The sequence below is a fragment of the Zosterops lateralis genome, assembly GCF_965231275.1.
Source record: "Zosterops lateralis genome assembly, chromosome: 1".
NCBI classification, from domain to species: domain Eukaryota; kingdom Metazoa; phylum Chordata; class Aves; order Passeriformes; family Zosteropidae; genus Zosterops; species Zosterops lateralis.
In genome coordinates, this window is record NC_139762.1 from 119,168,352 (window position 1) to 119,182,779 (window position 14,428).

Genomic DNA, 14,428 nt, shown 5'->3' on the forward strand with positions numbered 1-14,428 from the left:
AACTTGTAAGTGAGTTATGGATCACCTGCCCATGTCGTATTTGGATATAGACCAGATTTCAGCTCCTGCCCTGCCCCAGCTGTTGATCTGTGCTCACCCAAAGCACAGGCAGTCCCATCACACCAGGCCTGGCAAAGGGAACAGGAGCTGATGGGCTCCCTGGTCAGCTTTGGGGCTTGGAGAAGTGTAGACATTTCCTTTGCAGTCCCTCCACATCTCCACATGTGAGAATGCTCAAGAAATTATGGTGGGAACGGGAGGTTTCTTTCATAGTTCATATGACAAATTTGTCACCAGTTTACATGGTGTAACTTACTGAGGTCACCTGATTGAGCCCAGTTGGTTTAGCAGTGGATATTGATGGGTTTTAACATTTAAATGGTTTGCAGGGTATTTTTATATTTCATTGATATTTACCCTCTCAATAATAAGCTACACCATACAGAAATATTGATTCATCTGCAGCATTCATCTGCAGCATAAACCTGCTTTTGTTTTAAAATGGGAAACAGTTGGTGTCAACTTGTAATAAAGCTTTGTTAATTTTCCAACAGAGCAGAAAAAATAACATGTGAACAAATGTTTCTCTGGATTAATACAACCTTATCATGACACAAATCTCTTCTCAGTTTTCCACTGGAATAACCTGAGACAAGAATATATGTTAGTTCAGGAGGTTTAGAGGCAAGCTGCTCTTAAATCCTCCAGCAGGTTATTTTTCTTGAACTCATTCCATCTTCTCACTCATGAAATTCTTCTGGATACTTAGCAAATATCAAATAAAACCATGTTAACTGTGTTTTCATTTATACTTTTTCTTTCTCTCTTTCCTTACCTAAATGTGTAATTAAGGAGTTGAGTTAATTCATAAGTATTTATTCTTTTTCTCTCCAGTCTGAGTCATAGGAATTTTCCTAAGGCATAATTTTGACTTCTGGGACCTAACACTCTCTCCCAGATCACAGTTACCTTATGAGGTCTGGTGACTGATAGCCTGGATGTCTCCAGTGTACTGTTCAATCCATTATTTATAATCAGTATCAAATCCATAGCCAAATATGCATTTTTGTCCTCTTAGAAAAATTACACAAGCTGCAATCTCTTTTCTAAATATTCCCAATAGGGTAAAAAAAAAAAGAACCACCCTTCCAACATGAGGACTGTGAAGCACTGTGTTTAAAATTTCAGCTCTTAGATTGGATGACTCAGCAGTGAAACCCAGACATGGGTCTGTTTATTTTATGGGCATACATCTCCTACCATCTGCTCGACACTACCTGTCAGTTTGTGAACAGCAAAGGCCTGAAACTTGTAAAGATCCATGGCCTTCTGCCAGCTCCAATGAGCACTGACAGTGGGCAGAACAGAAAAATGCATCCTCCTGCCTTTGTTGGTATGATATGCAAGCACATGAACTCACACTGTACTAGACAGGTATAATATTGTAGCTGCACCTTCCCTGTGCTCTCTTTTCATGCATCTCAGCTTCAGACATGCATAATATTGTGTTTCCTCCTGAGGAACTGTATCCCAAAACTACCCTGAGGAAATAATGTTTCATTTGGAGAAAATGCCTGAAGACTGTACAATGAGATTTTAGTTAGATTAGGTCTCAGTGTATTTTACAGTGATCTAAGGCTTTACGGGTAGTCACTGGAGACATGTCGCTGAATCCAAACATCAACTTTGTGGTAAATGTGCAAGATTCTGCTGGCTCTGATCCAAAAAGCATGCTTTCTAGCTTGCACTCCTATTTCTCACGTATTCTTAACCCACTAAAAAACCTAGCATAAGAATTTAATTTTATTATTGATATTCATATTTATCAAATTATCACATCAGTATTCAGTCGAGAGAGAGCACGTCTATTTCTCATACTGAAATAACGCTTGCCATCAGTCAGCTCACAGATAATATTGTAAAGGAAATTAGAATGGGGCTTATTAGGTGTAGTCTGGTTTGGCTCTAGTATCTATGTTCTCATAAAATAAATATCAGAGACCATACATTTGTATAGGTCAGCTTTATGACCAGCTGCAGAGTATGAATAAAAACACATACGCTGGTGAGAGCTGGCCAGAAGTGTCAGATGGCTGGCCAGCCACTGACAGCCAGACCCTGAGCACCCACTAAAACCCAACTAAAATTATGCTATGGCATATTAACAACACTCATGGATTCTCCAGATTCCAGAACAACCCCCTGATACTTTCAAGAGTCGAAAAGCACTTGATGATCAACCTGTTTTGCCAGACCATTGATTCAGAGCTGTCTCTTCTTTGCCATCTCTCCATTGATACCCCATCTTAGTAATAATTCAGTGGAGCATCTGTGCACAGGCTTAACTGGAAGCACATGTGTTTGGGACCTGTTATGTACTTAAAACTAAGTGCATACTTCAGTGCTTTTGTGAACAGCCCTTGTAGCTATTCCACACTTTAGACCCTGCAGAGTCATCCCTCATAGCTGACAGAAACATGCCTGTAATTTAGTTGCTCAGGAATTCATAGGAATTGCCAGAAATTATGATACCTCTAGTTAAAATACCGCTCTGTTTATGAGTTGAAACCAAATATGAAGATAAGTTCCTTTATCTCTAAAAATAATCTTTCAAGGCGTGGTATTTCATATTTCAGCCTAAATAGTTCACATTTCAGCCTAAATATTTAAGTTTTTATCAAACAGAGAGCAGCTCTTCCCAGATTTGACAATTCTTTAAATTCAAGTAATTCTTAATTGGACGTATGAAGTCTATTGAGGATAAAATCCAGAGATATTCCAGGAAGATCACTGGATTCACTGGTTTTATCTCCTTCAATGCAGGACTGTGTTCAACGTTTTCACTATCATCTTACTGGTGTTCCTAAAAGAAAGACCTTTTGGGTAGAGTGGCACCTTTTTTAACAAAGCAATTTTTTAAACCTTTTTAAAAGTAGTTCTATGTACAAAAATACCAATACAGAAAACATAGTTTATGCAAGAACTATTTTTAACACTTTTTGTAGTATTCCTTTGAGGTTCTCTTTTTTCAGAGTTTGCATTTTAAAGTATCCAGTGAAACAGAGTATAAGCTAAGTCCTCTGCAAATTAAATGTACATGACACAATAGTAACAGATTATTACTGGTATTACTATTTATAGCTAAAGGGTTAAATTTACCCTTTTCTTTGGCTCCTATTTGTTTGTACCTGAGAGTGGATGCTTATTGGATAACAACAGAAGTCTCTTGATATGGAGTTTTATCTACAGGCAAGTTAATAGATTTGGTAGAGAATGCTATGCAGGTGAAATATTTGCTGTCTTGACCTAGGTGCCTACATTTCTAGAGCTGACAATGCAGTTCATGCATTTTTTATAACTAGAGAACTGCTATAACTGTGGCACTTAAAATCAATCTTGTCTATACAGCAAGAATGCAAAATTTTGTAGTCTGTAAAATTCCTGGGCAATTTTCTCTTTCTTTCTTTTCATAAGCTTGTGAGGTAGCTCAAATTGCCAAATTTTGTATTGTTATTTCTGTTATCCAGTGATTAATTCCTTCATTCCTTTTTTCTTCCAGTTCTGTCCCTGTGCATTTTTCTGGAAGTATTTCTAAAGTCATACATTTCTGCCTACATTACGTCAGTTCTTATAGAACAAACTTCTTCCTTATCTGTTGAAGCACTGATCACTGCATTTTTCAGGAACACTTCTCAGGGGCTAAGGCTGTATATAAATAACTGCCTTTGAATATATTCATGTTGTCAGACTCTAGAGCATGATCCAATAGAAAGTGGTTCAGTTATGAGAGAGTGGTACAAAACCTGGGATCTGCCATTACAAGCAGTATCAACTCAGTTCTAAAATGGAGGAGGAGATTTTTTTTTTTTTTCCACAAAAATGCAGCAATTCCAAATTCCCTGAGTGAACCTGGCAAACCATCCCTGTTAAACAGCTGCACTCATGTGCAATGTTTGAAGTACTGCTGAGATGAAACAACACAGATTAGTATTTCCAGGGGCATTTAGGAGCCTTGGTCAGGACCAGGGTTCAGTTCTGCTCTATGGGGATGCGTAGAGGACGCGACCTTAGCCAGCAAACATTTCTCAGATTCAGGGCCAGTTCAGCAGAAATGAACTGCTGCTACTCTGTGCTGTTTACCATAGACAACTAATTACAAGGCACTTTTCAATATGTTGTGTGACATGGCCTCTTCTAATGGCCCAGAGAAAGCAAAAGCAGGACAGCTCTGATTGCAGTAGCACTGCCCTGAACCAGACTCCTTTTTCAGTATTATCACATCAAGTCCCCTGGCACTCCTGCAGATCTGGTTAGTGCTAATGAAGGAAAATGGTACACACATTCAGCCTGTGATGATATTTGCATCTAAACTGTTTTCAAATTTAGAACGTACCTTTTGAAACAGGAAAAAAGGGAAATGAGGTCTTGAGGACATGTTTAAATTCATGAAGTCTTCATTTTTCAGGCTTTATCTTAACATTCCCTAGATCGAGCAATAATACTCAAAGTCAGTCATACATTACAAAAATGAAAAAGCACCTGTAAAAATATTGCTGCTATGTTGTATTTCCGGTTGCATGTTTTTCAGAGTTTCATAACTTTGTGATAAAATCTGGCAAGATATTTAACACTGACATGTCTACTGCAAATACTAGGTGTTTACATTTCATAGAAGCCTTTAGCTTGCCTACTGTTGGGACACTTTTCATGACTTGTCTAATTTATTTCCCCTCTATATAAGGGAGCAGCAACTGTCTCAAATACATCACAGTCTATTAAGTGCACAAAGCTGATTGGAAGTCCTGCCTAAGTAGCTATTTAAAGTGGAGCACATCACAATGATTCATTCTGAATGTATAGCTTTATGCCTTAATTATAATCAGTAATGAAATAGACTTAATTTTAAGGCGGTGGCACATCTGATTAATACCAGGAAATTGAGACCCCAGGTAGCTATGAAGTCAGTTGGTGTTGTCTTCCTTATGTAGCTGCAAGTCATAGCTGGAGCCATGCCAGTAGCAAGGCAAAGCAAAGCCACCGAGTACAAACCATACCTTTTAACCAGCCCATGTTCTTCCCTTTGTCTTTGAAATGTCTTTATGAGGGCAAATTTCTATCCCCAGAAGAAAGTGCATCATGCCAGTGCCATTATCCAAGGAAAAACTCCTGCTGCAGCACCGTTGCAGCGCTTGCCTCAACACTGAGGAACAGGCACAGGTGCTTACATGTTTAAACTTCAGGTTTGGCAGCTTGACTTCTGAAGGATAGGATTAGGATAGGATAGGTATAGTGATTTAACCTCAGCCAGCAGCTAAGCCCACTCACTCTCTACTTCACCAGTGGGATCAAAGAGAGAATCAGAAGGGAAAAAGCTGGAAAACTCATGGGTTGAGATAAAGTTTGACAGGGAAGGGAAAAAGTAGTGCACACAAGCAAAGGAAGAGGGAATTCATTCATCCCTTCCCAGGGACAGGCATCTCTGGGAGAGAGGGCTCCATCACACATAACAAATACTTGGGAAGACAGAGGTCATGACTCTAAATGTTTCCTTCTTCCTCCTTCTTCCCCCCACTTTACATACTGAGCATGATGTCCTATGGGCTGGAATATCCCCTTGGTCAGTTGGGGTTGTCTGTCCTAGCTGTATCTCCTCCCAAGCCCCCAGCCACACCCAGTCCCCTCACCAGCATGGCAGCAGAAAAAGGAGAAAAGGCCTTGGCTCTGTGTAAACCCTGCTCAGCAATAACAAAAACATCTCTACATTATCAATCCTGTGTTCAATACAAATCCCAAATACAGCCCCACACCAGCCACTGTGAGGAAAATTGACTCTACCTCAGCCTAAATCAGCACAATAGGATAGGGTAGAACTACTTCTGTTGGAAGGGACCTACAACCATTGATTGAGTCCAACTGCTTGGCCACTTCCAAATGCCTTTTCAACATTGACAGGCTTGGGACAACAACCCCATCTCCAGGAAGTCTGTACAGTGTTTGACCACTCTCTCAGTAAAGAAATGCATCCTAATGTCCAATCTGAACCTTCCCTGGCACAACTTTAAACTATTCCCACATGTCCTATCTCTGGATTCACATTGCCCTCTCCGCTTTCCCTCCTCAGAGAGCTATGAAGATCAATCACATTTGCCCTGAATCTGGTTCTTTCAAACAAGACAAACCCAAAGTCCTTAGCTGCTCATTCCTTTTATACTTTTACCTCTCCCAAGCTCCTTTACAATTTGCTGATGGGGACCTGAACCTGGTTCTTTCAAACAAGACAAACCCAAAGTCCTTAGCTGCTCATTCCTTTTATACTTTTACCTCTCCCAAGCTCCTTTACAATTTGCTGATGGGGACAGGGAAGGCAGTGGAAGAGCTGGCAGCCAGCACTCACAAACCCAAGCAAGGCTCCAAGGGCATAGGCAGAACAAACCCTTCTTGGTTCAAAGTGGCTGTAAACTAGCAAAGCTCCTCCCAATAGGGTGAGTTCCATCAGCTTTCAGGTGTGGGGTTTCAGGGCTCCACTGGTGTGGAAGCATTAAAGATCCTTTTTCACCTTTGCTCCCCCTCTGAACCTAAATTGAGGAGGAATGTGAACTGAAGGTGGGGAGCTGAGGTGAGAGAGAAATAGTTGCTGGAGGGTAGGTGATGAAATGAGATGAAAGAAGGAAAAGATGAGTCAATGACAAGGAAAAAGGCTGACACAGATGAATTTTCACAACATGACTGAAACAATATAACAGCTTATTGCAGCCAAATGTCAGGGACTTGGTTTTCTTCTCTACTGTTAGTTTAGAGTTTTTAATTCTGAGTTAGTTCTCTTTTCTCCTACAGAGGTGAGAATAAATCAGTGCAGGGGTCCCTAAATCAACATGCAGCCAGAAGCAAGGACTATCCTATATTCCTATGGCAACAGTGAACTGTTAGATTGTCTTAGGTGTCTTGTGAAATATCACTGTAGAAAAGAAGATAAACATGGGGAAAATAAGAAAACATATTCAAGTTAAAATTTAATTAAGGCATATTTACTTTGTATATATGCTAATGGATTTATTTAATTGATGGAGAAATCATTCCAGAAACTAAAATTAATAGTCCGGAACTTCAGAGAGTAGTTTGATATTCAAAATGGGTGAGAAGGTAGAAAACAGGGGAAGGGACAGTGCATTCAGTCAGAATCTTCCTTTATGTGCATTAATGCATTTTATAGATCTAAAAATGGGCAGAAGGACTGTTAAGTCTTAACTGCATAAGGCATGCTCAGTGCCTGATTACGCTGGCATGGGCAGGGATTCAGGGAAGTTAGACTGAAAATTCCATCTTAGAACTCTAAAGCATCTTTATAATGAAATTTTTAAAAATAAAATAAAAAAAAAAGAAAAATAAAAGAGTAAATGAATCACATTTAATCCCTGTTTTAAATAGGGAACTATTATTGGCTTGTACTAGACACAGAGCGTCTTGTTTCAGTGTTAGTCATAATACTGTTAAAATGATCTAAAAGGTTATTGAAGCCACTCCTACAACCTCTTGCTATGATTAATGCTAGACAAAGAGAATACTTATTCTACTTTCAAATGCTGCTTTTGAGACTCCTTAAAAACTAGCGCCATATGTTTATAACTGTAACACATACCCAATAAACACAGGAAATATAGTGGTGCAGTTAGCTCTTATCCTTTAGCAATCGTCTCTTGCTACAGAAGGAAGAGAGCACATGCTGTTGCAGAATAAAATCTGCAAAGCTTTACAGCTCTTGGACACCTTTTCTTGTAGAAAGTTACATTGTCACTTGTAGATGTACCTTCACACTGAAAGTCTGGGCACAAGTGGAATTTCTCTGCCAGCTATTGGACTTGTTCAAATTAATGTCCTTTTACACATGGCTTACTGTTCTGAGATCAGAGTCATGCCAATCCACAGGAGGATCTCAGCATGGAGTCCATCTTTAATTCAGCCCACATGTTAGGCCAGAGAGAGCACTCATGGTGCTGTTTTTCAGACCCACATCAGCTCATTCCTCAGGTTATCAGACCAGAAAATCTACCTGAGGCTCTGTTTTCTTTCTCCATTTTTCAGTCAGCATGACAGCATCCCCAAAATAGTCCAGAGCAGCCATTAGTTAATGGAACTTACTGAAATGTGTACGATCTGATATTAGTGTCTATTTCAAAAATTAGGTTGGCAACTCCATTAGGACCAGCATCCATCTGTCTTGTTATTATTAATGAGGCAAGAGAAAGCTACTTATGCTATTCAGTCATAGGAACCAAAAAGAGGACACATTACAGAGAAACTCCACTGAAACTGCAGCTAAAAGATTCCAGTTACCAATAGCATTACGGAGTTTTGTTCTTTGCAGTCCCAAGCCAAGCTTAGTGCTTTGTATGCAATCTCTGGTCATTGTGGCTTAAGATGCAAAAGTGAACAAAACTGACTGAGTAATAGTCATTTATGGTTGTATTAAAATTGTGAATAAACATAGGTATTTCTAGTTCTTCCTGTTGTTATTCAGACTACCACTGACTTAAAATCTTCACAGACTTCTTATTTTATGTAGTGTATTGTGAGTGCCATGTATGGCAAATTTTGGATATGGGCAAAGAAGCTCTGATCTCTCAGCACCTACCCATTTCTTCTTTTTTTTTTTAAATAACATTTAGGGGTTTTAAGACAGTGTGATGTGGAAAGGAAATTGAAGTCCCAGTTGCTTTTTAATTTGAAATGTGAAGGTGATGGGATCGACTGGAAAAATCCACCTGGAATCTTCCATCTGGTTCAGAGATGTTGATAATTAAGTCAGACAGATATTGTGCAGACAAACTGGAAAAAAAATCTGCTTCCTTTCATTCTCCCACACTTGCTCTGATATTCAGTCCACATACAATGCTTTTTACAGGTACTGCTTCCAGAGCTTTTCCTCCCAAGTCTCATACAAATCTCATGACTTATAAATCCAAAGGAGTTTATCCAAGTTAATTTCTTGTTTACTGTCCCTAAGGTTCTTCCCCTTGCTTGCATCTGCTGGCTGTAGGGAACCGTTTATGTATTTTTCTATAGATTATGTCCAGAATTTGTCCTTTTCTTTCCAAAAACTCTACAATGGAACCACTTCTTCTTCATCTATGAGCTGAGGAATTTTTTTTCTCTGAATCATGCTAGAAAATCCAAGTCACAGAACAAAGAAAAAAAATACGTTTTTTTCAAAGAGAACAAAACGTTGGTGAAAACTCCCCTGCCACTGAATACTCCTTGACTCAGTAAATTAAGACTTTCTACTTGTTCTGTTCAGGGATGTGTATAGTCCAAATACTCTTCACGATAGATAGATAGATAGATAGATAGATAGATAGATTTTTTTTTTTGTCTGGGTATTTCTTTTATGCAGATTTGAAGTAATTTCATTCAAACTTATATTTCCCTAGCATGAGAAAGACATTGTGAAGAATATGACTGAATTTGTGCCCTGAAATATTTCCTTTCTCAGTTTCCTATTTAAGGGACTGCTTAAATGTTAAAAGAAATTTACCTTTCTCTTTTTACTGTCTACCTGAAAGCAACAGGGGTTTGGAAAGCTGCTGGGAAATCATCTTCATGTCTCTCTCCCACAGAAGTGGCAGTGCACAGAGGATGCTTCTGGCAAGCTCCGAATTCACAAGTGCAAGGTGCCCAGTGACATCCTGGCCATCAGAAAGAGGACGCGCAGCCTCCACTCCCGAGGGTACAGTGCTAAAGACAAAGACTGCAACTGTGGAGACACCGATTACCGGAACAGCAGGACGCAAAGGAAAAATCAAAGACAGTTCCTGAGAAACCCGAATGTGCAAAGTAAGTGTTACTTGATCTCTTGGACTCTGAGGCAGAGAGCAGGGGAAAATGGCCAGCAGAGTGTTTTCCTACCAGTGTGCTCTTGCTTTCACCTTCGTGTCTAATGAAGATGTTCATAATTGGCAGTCAGGTTCTACACAATTGCTTCTGTAATAAGTACCTAAAGCGGGCCTAAAGCTGGAAAGGGATTTTTTACGAGGTCATTTAGTGATAGGAGAAGGGGAAATTGCTTTAAGCTTGGGCAGGGTAGGTTTGGGTTACATATTAGGAAGTAATTCAGGCTGTGGAGAGAAGCTGTGGATGCCCCATCCCTGGACGTGTTCAAGGCCGGGTTAGATGGGGCTTTGAGCAACCTGGTCTAGTGGCAAGTGTTCTTTCCCATGGCAGGGGTGCTGGAACTGGGTATTCTTTTAGGTCCTTTCCAACGCAAACGGTTCTGTGACTCTGATAGCGAGAATCACAACAACACCCATCCTTTGGCTCCCGGCGAGGAGCAGCCTTGGGAGCGGTGGCGGTGATGCTCGGGTGCCACCTCCCGCGCAAATCAGACATCACACCCGGTGCCCTCCGCGCTGCTTTGGCCGCTGCTCGCCAAGGTGGCCGTGCCAGTGTTTTGTTGCGTGGTTGAGGCAGAATTATGGCTGTGTGGGGAAGCTCTGCACGCGTGGGCTCCCCAGGCACTGCGGGGCTGCTCTGGGACTGAAACTCCTCGGCTCCCGCTTCCCATCTCCCTCCACACGAGTGAGAGCACAGTGTCCTCTAGTGGAGCGCGGGCTGAAGGGATTCTGCAAGAGCGTTTTAGCACTTGGCTCCGTTTTTCCTAATTATTTCTATAAAAGAAGTCTATTTGAAGAAGTTATTCTTTTAAATGCAGCACAATTTTTTTTCTCTCTGCCCACTAATGCAAGTGAATTTTTGTGGCTGTAGCAATAGAAGCAGATTTAAAAATTTGTCGAGGAGCAGGCTGTGTTCTCCTGCTCTCTAACTGGAGTACAGGACTGGGGAATGAAATAAAGACGGGTCTTCAAAGCAAGATGTCAGTGAAATTGTATGAGAATCACAAAAGCTAGAAGGTGTTGCACAGATGTCTATGAACTTAGAAAATAATGCCAATATAATTCAAAATGTTTCCTGATTTAAAGCCCCCCACACTGTGAATGTGAAAAAGAATCCCTGGTATTCTTTGTACATTCAACCACAATGTTGTCTGTCTTAAGCTGTCTCATTGTTTGGCCTAAATACTGTCTTGATCTAATTTCTTCCTTTTGTTTAGTATGAGCTAAGGAACCTGACAGTGTGTACAGGCAGAGCTCTGCTGAACAGTGTGCATGCCACACATTGCCAGGGTGATTCTCAAATTGGAGAATGTTCTCTCAAGTGATATTTTTGTAGGGAGATAACTTCTGTGTACCTTGGAAAGAGGTGCTGCCAAGTCATCAGCAAGGGCTGAAAGGGGATTGTGACTGGGGCAAGTGACTTGGGAAGAGAAAGTAGGAAAAGGCTGGAAAACATCTGAAGGAGGCATCAGAAAAAGTTGCTTTGTTATATTTTAATTCTTTACAACATTCTTACACGTCTTCCCTTCTCTGCCTCCTCCAAATTACCCTTAACACTCCTCTGAGTAGAGCAGGGAAAGATTCATAATGATGAAATATTTGTAAGGGAATTACTGATTCAGGCTTGTCTTCAGATGTCACATGCATGAGATGCCCATATATTCCACCCTTTCAGCCACTTGTTTACTGAACAGTATCATCAGAGGCTGTTAAATGCAAGAAATTGTCCCGTCTGACCCTGTGAATCTTTCTAGATAATTTTATTAAAGAGTAATACGGTTACAGATCAGAAAGATGCTTTGAAACTAGCTTTTCTGTTCATGAAGATGAATGTCCTCATTGCCTTGCCTGAGACATTTTTCACCTGACAGCCGGTGATTGCTGAAAATGTTTTGGACAAGGTGGTTTGAATGGAAAGTTCAATGAGGCTCACTATCTTCTCCTTTAAAAGATTCTGGCAGGAAATATTCAGCCTGAGTCTCTCAAAGACACTAACACAAAAACTTTACTAGAACTGATGCTGCCTGCCAAAGGCAGTACTTTCTTACAGCTGCTGTTTTCTGCTGGATAAATTATTGTTAGGTGACATGGGTATGCTGAGCATAGATGCAACAAATGGAAATGCCCTACAACTGACTTTTTACAAGCTTAATTTTGTATGTCTAGAGCTCTCTGTGTATGGCTTTGCTAGACAGAACATGCTTTGGTGTGGTATTGACTGTAAGTTTAATCACTTGGTTTGGATCAAGTACATATAGCAAAAGAAGTGAAAAGTGCAAGTAAGGACTTTCAGACTGAGACCAAAGAGAGATTCTCTTGTTGTACATGAAATTAAAGACCCCTCAGAAGAGTTAATTGCCTTAGTTAGTCTTTACTCATATACACAGTAACTAGAAGAGCTGTAACCCTACTAAGCTCAGAGCTTTCAAGGGGGTAAAAGTAACATGATAAATCTCACTGTAACTCTGCAATGCAGCAACTTTTTGATGGTCTGGGCCTTGCACACATAAATACAGATCACATATATATCAAAATATGTGCAGATATAAATACATACAGATATTGATATCTGATGGATTCTTACCCTCTAAATTCTTGCCTTTAAAAAGGAAAAGGTGTTAACCTTTTAAAAATTAAATTTTACTCTAAAGTACACATTAAATATGTCATGTGCCAATTTACAGGTGATGACCTTGTTTCACAGTACTGAATTATTTCCTTTTCTAAAGCAGTTTCTAATCCTGTGTTCTTTGATTTTTTTTTTAGTGTTTCTTTCTAGATATCTGATTTCTGAGATACTGTTTTTTATTTGAAGATATAGATGCTAACTGTGGCATAAGGTTAGACTAACATGAAATGCAAACCCCAAAGTAATTGAAATTTCATGCTGCTCATCGAAGTGTGGGGCACAATATATCAAAAAATAAGTTTCTGTAAAGGCACAGAAAAAAGAAACTAGTTTAATTGAACAGGATTCTTCTCTTTGGAGTATGTTTTGTGTTCATGGCACAGATCATGTATATACATATATATATACATTTATTTATATTATATATTTGACTGAATGTTTCCTCTGCTTCAGAATACAAACCTCGATTTGTCCACACTCGCCAAACGCGGTCCTTGTCTGTGGAATTTGAAGGTGAGATATATGACATAAATCTGGAAGAAGAAGAGCTGCAGGTGTTAAAGACCAGAAGTATCACCAAGCGTCACAATGCTGAAAACGAGGAAGAAGGAGAGGAAATGGCTCATGCTGCTCGTGACATGATGCTCGCTGATGGCACTGATGCCATAGGCCAACCCAGCTCTGTCAGAGTGACACACAAGTATGATTGCTTTCTCTACATGGTATTTCTGTTTCTTAAAACAAAACCTTCATTTTCTAACTGTACTCTTATTATTATGCATCTTATTAATCACCCTGTTAATCACCCTGGAATGATCACCCTGTTAAGCTGGTTGCTATTTATTATAAAGTCTGGACTACCAGTTTAGCATAGAGGCCTAAATCTGAGATGACTGAAGTCCCACTCTGCATTAGATCAGCTACATCAGGTTTCTTAATGCTTAGTTGTTCACAGCCATTAGCACTAGCTAAACTAAGATACATTAGACCGGCTTATTCAAGACACACTACATCTGAATAAAAAGGAAAACATGTAAAATGTAAATAGAGTTTATAGTTTATCTCTTTTCTTCTCTCTTTTTTTTTTTTTTTAGGGGAACACAAAGATTAGTTTTGAATAGTAAAAATTATCCTTTCTTGCACTGATACTTTCCAGCCATGGAATTATTAAAGCTTTAAATAGTTTTTCTGAAAAATTACTTTTTCTCCATAAAGTGTTTTGACCTTTACGGAACAGTATTGCTTTTGGAATTCTTTGAGTGAAGAAAAAACAGAATAGGAAGAGATAAGCATCTACATCTTTTTTCTGTTATTCTTCTCAAAAATTAGAAGAAGGCTTCTGATGAAGGAGGACCTAAGAAAAGTTCTGTCTACAAAATTAGATTTCTCTAATTAAGGAATTCCTGTTTGTCAGCATGGGGACTTTGAAAGGCCAGCCTGCACTCTGCTGGATTTTCTGTCTCAGTCCACTGCCTTGGTCTTTCTTGTGCTTTTTCTTTTTTTTTTTTTTTTTTTTTTTTTTTTTTTTTTTTTTTTTTTTTTTTTTCCTGTAGATAGAGCGGTTTTTTCAAACAGAGTTGTGAATGTTTTTATCAATGCACTGTTTTTTAACCCAAGTGCTCTGGGTTTTGTTAAACCATGTGTTTGAACTTTTTCCTCTAACTTCTGCTCTCCTTGGTCTTTTTTGATTACATTGATCTTCAGCCCTCTGACTGTATGTTCTCTTCTTGAGTGTTCTGCATGCTGGGAAGATGAACCACATTCATGTGGCAAGAAGAATGTATTTCTCAGCAGCTGGTGATTAAATAAACAATGGCACATTTGGTTAACAAGAGATTTTAAATTCTGAACAGATTTTTACTTCAGTTTCAATTTCATTTCTTACTGATTAGAAATGTGTTGCAATTTTTGCTTA

General features: G+C 39.4%; 1 protein-coding gene across 17 annotated transcripts in view; it reads left to right on the top strand.

Annotated features, from left to right (window-relative positions):
• The window catches only part of SULF1 (sulfatase 1), a 237,738-nt gene that overhangs the window by 211,701 nt on the left and 11,609 nt on the right, over positions 1-14,428 (top strand). For all 17 annotated transcript variants that reach the window (XM_083885292.1, XM_083885282.1, XM_083885293.1 and 14 more), the window contains 2 exons: positions 9,612-9,828; positions 12,967-13,213. In XM_083885292.1, the coding sequence (XP_083741418.1) occupies positions 9,612-9,828; positions 12,967-13,213 (464 nt within the window). The remainder of the gene's footprint in view (positions 1-9,611; positions 9,829-12,966; positions 13,214-14,428) is intronic.